Genomic DNA, 14,776 nt, shown 5'->3' on the forward strand with positions numbered 1-14,776 from the left:
ACTCCTCTGCCTAGTTTCAGTCTTAGACATACAGTAGGTGTTTATACATTAAAATGGTCAAAAAGAAACAAAAGTCGCTTCTTAGCAAAGAGCGATTTCTCCAGCAAGAATTTTGCTAGGACTGTCTGGGAGTTGTGTGAGTGGGGAGGGGAAAAACTAGGATGTTATTGGCAGAGAGGTTTGGAACTCTATTTCGTATTGGTCTATTAACTAACCTGTACCCCTGCACATTGACTCAGTACCGGTACCCCCTGTATATAGCCTCGTTATTGTTATGTAAATGTATTGTGTTACTTTTGTATACATTTTTTATTTTGTTTATTTAGTAAATATTTTCTTAACTCTATTTCTTGAACTGCATTATTGGTTAAGGGCGTGTAAGTAAGCATTTCACGGTAAGGCCTACCTACACCTGTTGTATTCGGCGCGTGTGACAAATAAAATGTGATTTGATTTGATAGACGTCACAAGGCAGGCCAAAACTCCATCCCACCAAAACAGGCTGAAATTCCAGGTGGTCTTTTCAAACAGCTCCTACACTAAAAGGGCATTATCATCATTTTCACAATTTCACAGTATTATTCCAACCTCAGTGTGGAAATATATATAAAACACAGGAAAATCACTTTTGACTGCACTTGGCCTTTAATGAGTAAAAACATCATAGTATTAGGAATTTCGTAGTAAGTCATGTCAATGAGTCAGTCAAATTTGTATTGTTTAATAAGTAAATAATAAATGATCACTACCTAAAGAATTCAATTCACCACTCTATTTAGTCCAGAGTTGTCCTTGGTCAGGTCACATGGTCAGGAAAAAAAATAACCTGTCTCACTGGCCTTAACCAAAGATGGTGGTATATACTTAATCTCTATACTGTAATTACGTTAAAATGTTTGGGAATCGGCTATTGAAAGTGTTAAGAAGGAAAGCCCACCACACTGGGGTAGTAATAAACCGGAGGTGATTTAGAACAACTCTGGATTCTGATTAGCTGCTTGGAAGGAAAGTCACCCAAATGCTGAGAGGCTGAGAGAGAGAGAGAGAGAGAGAGAGAGGGAGAGAGAGAGAGAGAAAATTCCAAGAGGATCTGAACGGGAGCATAGGCTACTAGTCCCTGAGCTGCTGATTTAAACAGGACACTCAGAAGAGTAGCGGGATACTGAGTTGATGGATCTTTCTTGAGGCGTTGAATACTTAGGGTAACTGGATTTATTTTGTTCAAAGAGTCTCATTGTGGATTGTGAGAATAATTACATTACATGTTATTTTCCTATGTGCAGGGTTTCGCAAATAAAAACAAATCCAACCAAATTGCTGGATTTCTAGGTTTTCTGTTTTCACTGAGGGATTGGCTTTAAAGATGATCTTGACTCGTTTTTGTCGGATCCTTAACTAACTCAGACAGGTAGGTGAGAATGCATGTTACTGTATGAACCGTTTACATAATGACATAATAATTGGGCTGTTTTTATGTGTTTTACCTTTAGATGATCTTACAGGGTGAGTTGGGGAGAACTATTTCCATGTCCTATTGTTGTGCAATGAATTAATAACTTTGTTAAACTGCCTGTTTATGTGCTGAATAACCTTACTGTACCTTAAATACTGTAACTGGAGGGGTTGGTTTCCTTGAGCAGGGTTTAATATAATGATTCGCTCAATTTGGGTTTGGTTCAGTAATACTTGCTAAGTCATGCCCCCCTTTTAAAGCTTTGCCACACAAGGAGATATTGCTGGTGAAGTGTTTTTCACTGTACATATTTATTTTATGTGCTAAGCATTTGAGAATGCAATTTATAGTAAATTGGGCACTATCAGTTATGGGCATGACCTGCAATGGCACCAGACGGAGTGGGAACGGGGTCAAACCTCTGATCTAACCTTTGAGTGAGGACCTAAAAATAACCATGCTAATTTAAGATACAACAGTAATAAAACTGACAACATATATAACAGGACATAGCTGTGTGTGTGTGTGTGTGTGTGTTAGGTGGTGTGTTATTTATATATTTTTTGTGAATAGCACGTGTGAGGGAGGGTAGACTGGAGGAGTTGTTGACACACGACTGTCTCTAAACTAAACTACGGGTATTACAGGAGCCGCTGTTCATGGAGATCTGGACACTTCTATGCCTGGCTCATATATCACAGGTAACACTGATTTATAATTAAAAACAACATACCCTTAACTATTATGTATGTCAGCATTTTCCAAACTCAGTCCTGGGGACCCCAAGCGGTGTACATTTTTGTTTTTGCCCTAGCATTACACAGCTGATTCAAATGGTCAACTCATCATTAAGCTTTGACTATTTGAATCAGCTGTGTAGTGCTAGGGCAAAAACAAAAATGTGCATCCCTTGGGGTCCCCAGGACAGAGTCTGGGAAACGCTGCTGTATGTGTTTACTATTTTCTGTCTAGCTAGCTAATCTAGTTTATGTAGTTCATGGGACTTTTCAAAACGTTATTTGCTTTTACGTATATGGAATGCTGATTATAATATACTTTTTTGGGCAGTAATAGAGGTGAGAGAGATATTTTGTGTAAAGTATGTAGTGATCAATGCATCTGGTAAATGCTATGTTACAAGGTTAGCCCATCTAGATCAAAGACTCCTCATCTTATGGAAACATAGAACGGGGTGGCCAACTCTTGACTAGATTGTACCACGATTAGTTGCTTATTTGACTTGGGTGTGTTAGTTCAGGGTTTCACATTCCTGACCCAGAATGTAGTTTATGGACCCAGAGAGCCAATGACCCAAACTGTGGATTTGCAGTATCTATTGAATAGCATTAGCTAGCATTGTTGAGGTCAGGCAGTGGGAGTGGTAGGTAGGACCCCTGTTAGTATGCTCCAGATATCAAGCCAAAACCAACTCTTAAGTTACTGCAAACCAGATGGTATAACAGCACAGTATCTTAAAAACATTACTGTCTAAAGGTATCACATTGCAATTGTTTGGAATTTAGCTTTTATCGCTCCACTGTGGAGTTAGTAAATCAACAATATGGTCATGGCAGCATACCCAGATAACTTAGGACATTGTTTTGGAACATTCTGAACCTCAGTCTGGGCCTAGGCCAGATACTGTAATTATGTGATAAATGTAATTATTGAATGTTATCTACTGTGTATTATTATAGCTGCCCTGCAGGAATTGAAGCCACTAATGACGACCCCAGCGATGGAGGAGGAGGCGAGGCCTGTAGAGAAAGGGGCTACTCTTACATCCCGTCTCTCCAGAGCACTCGATCTCCTCACTGGGGACATGCGTGTGTATGGAGAATGGATCAAAAGTAAGACGTTCAATATATTAAAATATATTATAATAAAGTAAATATATAAAAATCTGGGCCTTAAAGTCCCATGCACTGCTGGGTCATGTTAAGTAAGGCACACGGTAGAAAAACGTTTTGCAGTGGGAAACGTAAATCTGTGTTCTTATTGGACACGTTTAGGTAGTCCCTCCCTGTTTTACTCTGTTTCAAACATTTACTCCTCACTGAACATGACCCATGTTTTCATCCTTATCCTCTAATCAGAGACTGATTCAGAGAGTGGACCCAATGGTCAATCAATGACTGCCTGTCTGTCTGTCTCTGTTGCAGAGCAGGTTGTGGTGGTCCAGGTGGTGGACTGGGTCCTACGTGGGGTGGCCCAGGTCATGTTTGTCAACAACCCCCTCAGTGGGCTGCTCATCACGTTTGGCCTGGTGCTGCAGAACCCCTGGTGGGGCCTGAACGGACTGCTAGGATCCCTCGCTTCCACACTGTCTGCACTCCTGATTGGACAAAACAGGTAAGCCTATGGCCAGTAATCTACTTCCTATCATAAGTTGAATGCACCAATTTGTAAGTCGCTCTGGATAAGAGCGTCTGCTAAATGATGTAAATGTAAATGTATTAGGCCTAATATGGATATCCCTGGCAGAAGTCTCACACAGCCAGAGGGGTTTGCTGCATAGCAGGATCAATGAGTTAGTCTTTTGCTTTTTTAGAAGGATAAGCTTGAAATGGGCATGGTCTAACTCAACAACCGAAAAAGATCTAAGTATAGCTTTCTTAATGAACCAGATGTTTATCAAAGTTAGTTGGCTAACTCATAGATCCTGGTTTGTAGTATACCCCTCAGGAGTTGTAATCTTGAATATGCTTTGCACACTAAGGTTGGTGTGGGGAAGTCTGCTTGTCTCAGTTTGAAACTCACACTAGCTGTATCAATATCTCGAAATACCTCCCACTCACTTGGTCTTTTTTGCACCCAACATTTCTCAATATCATTGTATTTCTTTGTAGCTGTATCTTTTCTGATTTGTTTGTGCTTTCTGTACTTCAGGGGGGCCATATCTGCTGGTTTATATGGCTACAATGGGACCCTGGTTGGAATGCTGATGTGTGTCTTCTCAGCCAAAGGGGACTGGTACTGGTGGCTTCTGCTCCCTAATATGTTCACGTCCATGTTATGGTATGTTACAGTAAGAATGTAAGGGAGAGTGGGGTAAGTTGAGCCATTTTTTTTACATTCAGCATCACTCCGTCAAGGGAAATATAGGATTCTATCAAAAATATCTACATATATTTCAGGATGTTGTGTATCCCTGGAAATAATCAGAATTCATGTAAACATTCCAGTTTTGAAAACGTAGCTTGTCCAAAAAAAAGTGGTCTCTTGGCACAACTTACCCCAGGTATGGGACAGGGTACTTTAAGTTAAGCCGCCTACACATTTCTGTACTGAATGAAATATTACCACTACTTTTTTAAAACCATGTCTATCTTTATTTACCAAACACAATTCATTTACATTTACATTTTAGTCATTTAGCAGACGCTCTTATTCAGAGCGACTTACAGTTAGTGAGTGCATACATTATTGTAATTTTTTTTCATACTGGCCCCCCGTGGGAAACAAACCCACAACCCTGCTCTACCAACATCCCTGCCGGCCATTCCCTCCCCTACCCTGGACGACGCTGGGCCAATTGTGCGCCGCCCCATGGGTCTCCCGGTCGCGGCCGGCTACGACAGAGCCTGGATTTGAACCAGGATCTCTAGTGGCACATTACATAATAAATACATAATAGTATAATCAGCATAGAAATTAAGTTTACCATTTAACAGATTGACCAATGGTGTTTATATAAATAGTGAAGAGAACAGGTCGCAAAATTGACCCCTGTGGTACACCTTCATGTAGTTCAAGAAATTCAGATTTAACCCCATCAATCACGATGGCCTGAGTTCTGTCACTAATATAATCATGAAACCATGGAACAGTCAATGCTCAGGCCTATCGTGGACAACTTATTCAATAAAATAGCATGATCAACAGTATCAAAAGCTTTAGACAGATCCACAAACAAAGCAGCACATTTAGTTTGTGTCTAAAGCATTGACAAGATCATTAACAACTAAAGTGGTTGCTGTAATAGTGCTATGCCCAGGCCTAAACCCTGGTTGGTTTACATTCAGAATACATTTCTCAGATAAAAAAGAGCAAAGTTGTACATTTACCAAGGATTCAAGAATCCTAGCTAGACAAGGAAGCCTTGAAATGGGGTGATAATTATTAAGATCACTACTATCCCCACCCTTATGGAGTGGTAGCACAAGGATTTCCAAACTTTTTGAATATTTCCTGATAACTATGTTAAATAAAAAAGTTGGGTTATTGAGCCAACAATGATGGGCACTGCACAGTTACGTAGACCAGGATCCAATTGGTCGGCCCCTGTGGATTTCTTGTTGTCTATTACTAGCAAATCATCTGACTTATTTTTCTGTAAATAGCCTAGAAGAAAAGCTTTGACATCATTTCTCTGATCATTCAGCAAGTTTCAACCCAATATCATTGTGAATAGGCTTAGAAGTTATTTGGAATAAAATGGTGATTAAATGCATCAATGATGGCATTTTTTTCTGTAATGAGGCCAGTGTCTGAATTAATTTGTTGTGGCAGAGAAGAGGAAGTAGAACCCTTCAGGGATTTGACAGTTTTCCAGAATTTGCCAGGTTCTCATTACAATCCAAAAGAGCGGTTACATAATAATCAGATTTTGCCTTTCTGATTTGTCTTACATATCTGCAAAATGTCTCAAAGCTAAATCAGGTTCAGGGATAGCTGAAATACAATGAAGGTCACTAAAATAAAGATCATGAAAAAATAATAATTTTTAAAAGCCTGTTCACTGAAGTTTTTAAAGTTCCTCTTTGTGATGACTGGTTCTCTGTAGCTCAGCTGGTAGAGCACGGCGCTTGTAACGCCAGGGTAGTGGGTTCGATCCCCGGGACCACCCATACACAAAAATGTATGCACGCATGACTGTAAGTCGCTTTGGATAAAAGCGTCTGCTAAATGGCATATTATTATTATTATTAATGACATGAGGATAATATTTTTGTATTCTCACATCTCTAACACAAACAACTGGACAATGGTCACTAATGTCTTGGGCAAAGACACCAGTAGAAACATATTTCTCTGGTGTATTTGTTAAAATAAAGTCAATCAGAGTTGACTTCGAAGGTTCTTCGGGTTGGGGCGTGTAGGGTCAGTCACCAGCTGGGTTAGGTTTAGATCATTACATGGCTTTTAGATTGTCTGAAGCCTGCATTTCCCAATCATAATTTAGGTCACCCAGGATAACTTCTGATTTTAATAAAAGCAGACAAAAAAATTGGTTAACTCCTCGAGTGCACAAAGGTTAGCCGAGGGAGGACAGTAGACCCCTATAACCGTTATGGATACATTTTTCCCTACACAAAGCCTTAAAAATAGTAGCTAACATTTTTGGGCAAGGGAAATGGATTTCAGGGAAGAGACCGACATTGTTTTTAATATGAATGGCCACTCCACCACCTCTACCCTGTCTGTCAGCTCTGAACACATTATAACCCTCAATATTAATATCAGAGTCCAGAATGTCCCCAGAGATCCACGTTTCAGTCAATACCAGAATGTCTGGATTCGTCTGCATAGCCCAGATCATGATGTAATCCAGTTTAGGTAGTAAGCTGCTAATGTTCAAATGCATCTACCCAAGTCATTTACGATTTTTAAAGTCACATTGAGTCTCCAACTCAAAGAAGCTACGTTCAATAGGTGGTTGCAGGTCCCTGTCTGATGGTTGATATAGTTGGTATGGCTATAAGATTGCATAGAACTGCACCATTTGGTCTATCCCTATTAGTAATAGAGGAAGGAGTAGAAATTGGAATTACTTTTCTAAGATTAGCACCATAGGGCCTAAGGCTGCATCCAATACCAGAGAAAACCAATGATGGAATGTTAAACTGACTTTACATGGGATTTGGTTGCTATAGTGCAACAGCCCAAGCCCTCTTGTGATTTGAAAACCGAGGGGGTATTCAAGTTTATGGAATTCATATTTGAACTAAAAGCACTGGGTGAGCAGACCACAGTGGACTTTCTCTTTTGAGATAACAATAGCAGATCTAAGAGTACGAATGGGTACAAGACTACAACTAACAACACCCCTGGCAGTATAGACAACAGTACGATGATAACACTTAGAAAGGATGGGAGGTATTACCTGAGCGGGGCTTGGTCTGTCCCTGAGTCAATATCTAAACGCGGCCTTGAAATGTGAAGAGAGGGTCCAGGCTCCTAGATGGTTTGGGTGGAGGCCATCATCTCTGTAGAGCATCTTTTGTTTCCAAAAGGTGTCAATTGTCAATAAGAGTTATGCCAACAGAGTGGCAGTAGTCTTTAAGCCAGATATGAAGTGCTAAGAGATAATCGGCTGCTTTTCAGAACCTTTCAGGGTGTTGATCAGCTCAATAAAATCCTTTCATTAGCTCTGATTTACCCTTTTTTATATAATTTGAACACAAAAAAATATATTTACATCTCACAAAAGTAGTGCACTGGGCCTTTACTAGTCTTGTAGGGGTCTCTGCAGGGCAGCCCTGGCCAGTCAGTCGGAGAGTGACGACACGGTGGCGAGGCAGTGGCACAACGACCAGGCTGAGGAGTAGAAAAGGAAAAGCTCTTAGTATGGTACCTATCCAGGATAACTTCAATGACTCAATTTGCTAACTCTGGATGTCGAGCTCATACATATATTCCTCAATAAGCTGACAGTTTCCACATTGGAAATTTGTCCGGTCAATATTATCCCGGAACAGTGCAAAATAGGTGCAGCTCCTACATTGGATGAAACGATCAACGATGTCTCTGAAGGTGGTAGCCGCCAATCTGGAAAAAGTCAAAATCCACACAAATAAAATAGGTTGGCGAAGAATCAGCTAAAAGTCAATCAATCCACCCAGTGTGATAGTTAGTTAGATTAAATCACACAATTTGTAGGATCACCACAGTTATAGGCAAGCCAGAACCCAACCACAGACTAGAAACCATCCAGCACTAGGACCCACAATAAACACAACCAAGGCACAAAACTGGCCAGCATTACAACAGCAAGGAGAGAGCGGTGACTTACTCAATGCTGGAGCCCATCAAAACAGCAATGCAACGGAGGCTGCTTTACTAGTGTGATAGCCAGGAGAGAAGCACCTTGGAGGGGATGTAGTTTCCGGTACAGGCCGGTGGAAGACTGGAGGGAGGCAAGCACTACACCGGGCCACGGGAGAGTCAAAGAGTAAATCCAAGTAGGCTAAACCAAGTGGAGTTCAAGTTTGGCAGTAGTTCAAAAACATCCAAGGCACAATGTCAAGTGGAAAGATGAAAGCAGCAGTAGGCAGGTGTCCGCTCAGATAATGCCCCAGAGCAGGCCCCAGTGCAGAGTAGGGTGCCCAGGTATATCCAAGTAGGCCTCAAAAGTTTCAGCAGACCTGTTTTGTATGTCTCCTTAAAAACGCTGTATACAATATTGCACTATTGTCCAATGTGTTCACTGCCAGCTGAAACTCAAATTGAATTCAACTGAAACACCCTAACTTCTAAATAATGACCCAACCCTCTATTTCATTGTATAATCATTTTCTTTTTTCCTCTACCTGATTACGATCATATTTCAAGCTTCTTGTTGTGTGTTCTTCACTTCCTGTTCCTGTGCAGTCCGATAGTCTCCAGTGCCCTGGGCTCAGTGTTCAGCAAATGGGACCTCCCTGTGTTCACTCTACCGTTCAACATCCTTATGTGTTTGCACATGGCTGCCATGGGGTCTAACCACCCCTACTTTCCAGAGGTAGGCCCAAAATACACACACAGAGGTACAGTGCCTTCGGAAAGTATTCAGACCCTTGGGGTGAATACTTTAGCAAGCCACTGTAATTGCTACCAAATGTGCTTCACCAAAGTACTGAGTAAAGGGTCTGAATACTTATGTAAATGTAATATTTCAGTTAATTTTTTATAAATTAGCAAGAATTTATAAAAAAGAAAAAACTTTGTCATTTGGGGTATTGTTTGTAGATTGAGGGGGGGGAACAATTTAATCAATTTTAGAATAAGGCTGTAACCTAACAATGTGGAAAAAGTCAAGGGGTCTGAATACTTTCTGAAGGCACTCACACACACTTAAATACCACGCACACACCTCCCAATATCCTAATACCCCCAGTTTCTACTTTCCCCAGGTGCTAATCCAGCCAAAGTCCTCCCTCCATCTGAACTCCACCTTGGCAGAACCAAGCATACCTCAGGTAGGACAGTACCCTGTATGGTGTCCATATTAGGACAGCCTCCAAGTCACAACACTCTAACCTTGTGTGTTTCTAACTGTAAGTCGCTCTGGATAAGAGCGTCTGCTAAATGACTAAAATGTAATGTAAATGTTTCTAAACAACCTCTCCAACATATTCTAGATGATTCTGTCACTTCATCGACTAACAAACAAAAATAGGTCAAACACATAATCCTCACGGATATAGTCCAAAGAAACAATTTCACTGAACTTTCCAAGAGCAGGAAATTAGATTTCTAACAAGAGTGTATTGAGTGGATGTAGGATTATGGTAGCTTAGCCTGTGGTGATAGCTTAGCCTGGTAGCCAGACCTGCTTCTGTTTTAGCCAACAATGTGGCCCTGTTTGGCAAGACAACAAAGTCACCACAGATTAATTGGCTGGAGTTTAAAGTAGATCTGGCAACCGGGCTAGGGAAGACCATGAGGTAGAAGTGACTAGTAAGCACAGATCTAGGATCAGATTACCTTACTCCCAATCCTAACCCAAAGTGAGGAAGGGAAATAGATCTTACCCAGGATCAGTGGTTAGTGATAGCCTGCTTGTTGGTTACTTCCTGGTGCAGCTCTTGGTGGCGGTGCCAGTTGGCGTGGGTCAGGTGTACGGCTGTGACTGCCCCTGGATCGGAGGAATCTTCATCGTAGCCCTGCTGCTCTCCTCCCCAACCATCTGCATGCATGCTGTACTGGGCTCTATTATTGGCGTAGTGTCCGGTAAGAGACTTCCTCTCAGAGAATTGTGTACACCTGACCTCTAACCCCATAACATACTGTGGAAGTACTGATTGGGATACAAAACACATTTGGTTTTAATGGCTATACTGATTAACAATACCAATGGACATGCTCTTTAGAGATATAACCTATAATGGTATAATAAGTTGCATCACAGAACACAATAGGAGCTGTACTTTTTTTTTATCCACTGTGGGATCAAAATGTTGTCTTACGCGTGCGTCTCAATAAATAACTGGGGAGCATAACAGTTGCAAACATTACTTTTTCATGTACACCGAATTAGAAACATCGGAAGTATGCGATTGTTCTAGTGTTCATTAGTCAATTTTGAAGTTAAATTCAACATTTCCCAAACTGATTTGTTGTGCATCATCATGAAGCAAAATAATGCAGATGTCAGAAATATATTTGCAATTATTTCATCACAGGCTATATTTGGGGCCAGGAGTTTAACTAGGTACTAGGGCCAAGAGCTTTTCCTGGTCAAATCACATGGCCAGGGAAATCTGGACTTAGCTGGATTGTATGTCCTGTTCGATTATAGGTCTTGCTCTGGCTGCTCCTCTTGAGGACATCTACTCAGGACTGTGGGGCTACAACAGTTGTCTATCCTGCATCGCTATTGGAGGGGTGTTCTATGCACTGACATGGCAGAGTCATCTACTGGCTATTACCTGTGGTATGTTCATAAACAACACCTTCACCTTACTCAATACTGTCAGACAAGCAGTCTACTTCATTACCGCCCATTCTATGAAGCCAATTGTTGTTTTTCTACTTTCAGCCTTTTTCTGTACATACATAAGTTCGGCCATCTCAAATCTGATGTCCATAGTAAGTACTTACGTTTTTTATTTTATTATTTGTCAACATGTAATGTACTGCTGCCACTAATTTGAATGCTGTGTACTTGTCTAATAAGTCAAACAAAAATGCATTTCAGCCTATAAAAAGTGAATATTATTGATTAGTTAGTCTTCCGGTAACTTATTTTATGTTGAGAGCTTTTGGTTACATAATGCAGTACAAGCAGCCGACCCCATACCATAATTAGCTGCAGTTGGTACTTCTGAATTAATGTATGAAACGTTCTTACCTAACCAGGGCAATTGTCTGAAGTGTCAGTGAGTCTGTTACATCACCCAGTAGACAATCAACAATACCTAGGGCCGTACGTATCAAGCATCTCAGAGTAGGAGTGCCAGGTAGATGACAGGTCCCGTCTGTCCATGTAATCTTATTCATTGGGATGTAAAAGACAGAAATAATCCAAATAAGAATTATTATTCTGAGATGCTTGATGCATATGGCCCCTGATCTGGAATCTCTTAACTCTCCATCCACCATATCACCTGTTGTTTTCAGTTTGGGCTACCAGCATGCACCTGGCCTTTCTGCCTGTCCGCCCTCACCTTCCTCCTCATCACCACGGAAACCAGAGCCATCCACAGACTGCCTCTGTCGGCCGTGACGTACCCGGAGGAGAACAGGCGCTACTACAGAGAGAGGAGAGGCTCTATGAAAGTTGAAGATCACCAGGAGGATCAGCAGAACATCAGTAAAGAGGAGAAACTGCTGGAGGAGAGAGAAGAGATAAGGACTCATATCAGCCTGTCAGTAGAGTAGGGTGTATTCTGAGGATACGGAGTGAATAGCCTATCTCTCCGTGAATGCTAGTAGCCCATGGAAAAATTATAGGAAAATGTTAGCAAATGATAGTAAAGTCAACTCTGGAGTTTGAGACATTGAAAACATATTGGCTGGGATATCAATAGCTATTGTCTTACAGTCAAAGAAACCTCTGACTTCATTAATTTCAGCTTCCTCTAATGTTTTGAAAAGCACTGTTTTTCTATCCTGGAATCCACACTGAAAATGATTCCGGGCTAGAGTTTCACTATATTCCACAAATACTTTCGCAATGAGCCTAATAGCCTCTGGACTACAACAACTTTAGCATCCTTACATTGGACTCAATATTTTATTGTAGAATTTATAGTTTTGAATTGCTAGTACACCTTTTTAAATATGGGCTTTGGATTCAGACTGCACCACTAATTTGTCATAACTTTATTGCTCAGTAGAGGGCAGCACTCACCAAGGGAAGCTGATGCTACTGCTGTGTCTGAAGGACACATTTTTGGAATCTCAAAATAAGCGCTGTTTATATTGAACAAATTCTGTTACAAGACTGTTTTCTTATTCTATTTATTAGATTAGTAGAGAGGTGAGGGGGGATACACGTGAACAGAAATACAACATTCCTTCTCTCTGGATGTGGAGAGGAATTTACAGTGCAGTAGATCGTCACAGCAGTTCAGCCAGTGAGGAGTTAAAGGGCGCTCTCATATAGTGCTCTACCAGCAAAACCAGGCTATTTTCAGACAGGTACTGTACATCACTGGCCTCGCCTCCTCTGCACTTGGAGGTAGACACATATTATTGGAGAGGACAGTGATGGATGTGAAGAAGACACATTTGTGAGAGATATTCTCTGAAACATGTCCACGATCCTCTCTCTTTGTTTCACCAGTCCCCTCCCAACATCAGGTGGGATGTGACTGCATAAACTATAGTGTGTGTGTGTGTGTATGTATGTCTGTACATATTTTGTCTGTGTTAAACCGTGACACGTTCACACGGTCCAGCTGCAGTGACAGTCACACTCCCAGACGTGTGTGAGAGTCGAAGCAGACAGGAGAGAGGGAGGGGAATAGAGCAGAAAGAAGAAGATGAGGGGTTGGGCGAGGAGATTTAGAAAAAGGATTACTAGACTAAAAATGAACTGAATCACGTTCTTGCTAGTCCTCTTCCTCACATCCTCCACACTCATAAAGACAGCCCTGGGAACTGGTCGTCACGAGTTACCACAGCCACAAAGTTATAATTATGGCTAAACCCGCCTATTTCTACAATGTATCTTCTTAAAATCTGATTTTAAAACTAACCTTACCCACACTGCTAACCTTATGCCCAACCTTAAATTAAGACCCAAAAGCTAGGCTAATTTTTGTTTGACTTTTTATTATATAGCCAATTGACTTTGAGGCTGTGGTAACTAGTGACAACCCTGGGGACTATTCCAAACACACCATCTCTCTAGCGATGGGTAGTTCTGATCGGATTCCTCAGGGACCACAGTGTCTGCTGCTTTAACTTCTCACACGTGTGCCAACCTCAGCGACTGATTTAGACTCGGAAAACCAGACAAACTCTCTACACTCAATCAAAAATCAAATGTATTTTATAAAACCCTTTTTTATTTTTTATATCAGCAGATGTCACAAAGTGCTTTACAGATCTCCACCCTAAAACCACAAAGAGCAAGCAATGCAGAAGCACAGTGGCTAGGAAAAACATTAACTGATGAACAGGGAAGAGAGAAAACATAGAAGATACTTCAGGATGTGCAACCAGAGGGAAAAAAACTCTAGACCACCTTTACTTCACACACAGAGACTCATACAAAGCTCTCCCTCGCCCTCCATTTGGCAAATCTGACCATAACTCTATCCTCCTGATTCCTGCTTATAAGCAAAAACTAAAGCAGGAAGCACCAGTGACTCGGTTAATAAGGAAGGGGTCAGATGATGCAGATGCTAAGCTACAGGACTGTTTTGCTAGCACAGACTGGAATATGTTCCGGGATTCTTCCGATAGCATTGAGGAGTACACCACATCAGTCACTGGCTTCATCAATAAGTGCATCGATGACGTCATCCCCACAGTGACCGTACGTGCATACCCCAACCAGAAGCCATGGATTACAGGCAACATCCGCACTGAGCTAAAGGGTATAGCTGCCGCTTTCAAGGAGCGGTACTCTAACCCGGACGCTTATAAGAAATCCTGCTATGCCCTCCGACGAACCATCAAAACAGGCAAAGAGTCAATACAGGACTAAGATTGAATCGTACTACATCGGCTCCGACACTCGGCGGATGTGGCAGGGCTTGCAAACTATTACAGACTACAAAGGGAAGCAAAGCCGCGAGTTGCCCAGTGACACAAGCCTACCAGATGAGCTAAACTACTTCTATGCTCGCTTCGAGGCAAGCAACAATGAAGCATGCATGAGAGCATCAGCTGTTCCAGATGACTATGTGATCACACTCTCCGTAGCTGATGTGAGTAAGACTTTTAAGCAGGTCAACATTCACAAGGCCGCAGGGCCAGACGGATTACCAGGACGTGTACTCCGAGCATGCGCTGACCAACTGGCAAGTGTCTTCACTGACATTTTCAACATGTCCCTGACTGAGTCTGTAATACCAACATGTTTCAAGCAGGCTACCATAGTCCCTGTGCCCAAGAACACTAAGATAACCTGCCTAAATGACTACCGACCCGTAGCACTCACGTCTG

General features: G+C 41.6%; 1 protein-coding gene across 3 annotated transcripts; it reads left to right on the forward strand.

Moving 5' to 3' along the window:
- Positions 1-598: 598 nt before the first annotated feature.
- On the forward strand, positions 599-13,309 carry LOC121582142 (urea transporter 2). 3 transcript variants are annotated; one of them, XM_045224949.1, is made up of 12 exons: positions 599-1,202; positions 1,284-1,408; positions 2,101-2,154; positions 3,151-3,303; positions 3,616-3,805; positions 4,343-4,471; positions 9,047-9,176; positions 9,568-9,633; positions 10,240-10,387; positions 10,956-11,090; positions 11,196-11,245; positions 11,777-13,309. In XM_045224949.1, exons 3-12 carry the CDS (start codon positions 2,133-2,135, stop codon positions 12,035-12,037), a joined length of 1,284 nt encoding a protein of 427 aa, XP_045080884.1. In that variant the 5' UTR covers positions 599-1,202; positions 1,284-1,408; positions 2,101-2,132; the 3' UTR covers positions 12,038-13,309. The 3 variants fall into 3 exon arrangements, with proteins under 3 accessions (XP_045080884.1, XP_045080885.1, XP_045080883.1); XM_045224950.1 differs by having other exon boundaries at positions 1,330-1,408; XM_045224948.1 differs by lacking the exon at positions 1,284-1,408 and adding an exon at positions 1,491-1,503.
- The last annotated feature ends 1,467 nt before the right edge of the window (positions 13,310-14,776 follow it).

The sequence above is a fragment of the Coregonus clupeaformis genome, chromosome 15 (genome assembly GCF_020615455.1).
Source record: "Coregonus clupeaformis isolate EN_2021a chromosome 15, ASM2061545v1, whole genome shotgun sequence".
NCBI lineage: Eukaryota > Metazoa > Chordata > Actinopteri > Salmoniformes > Salmonidae > Coregonus > Coregonus clupeaformis.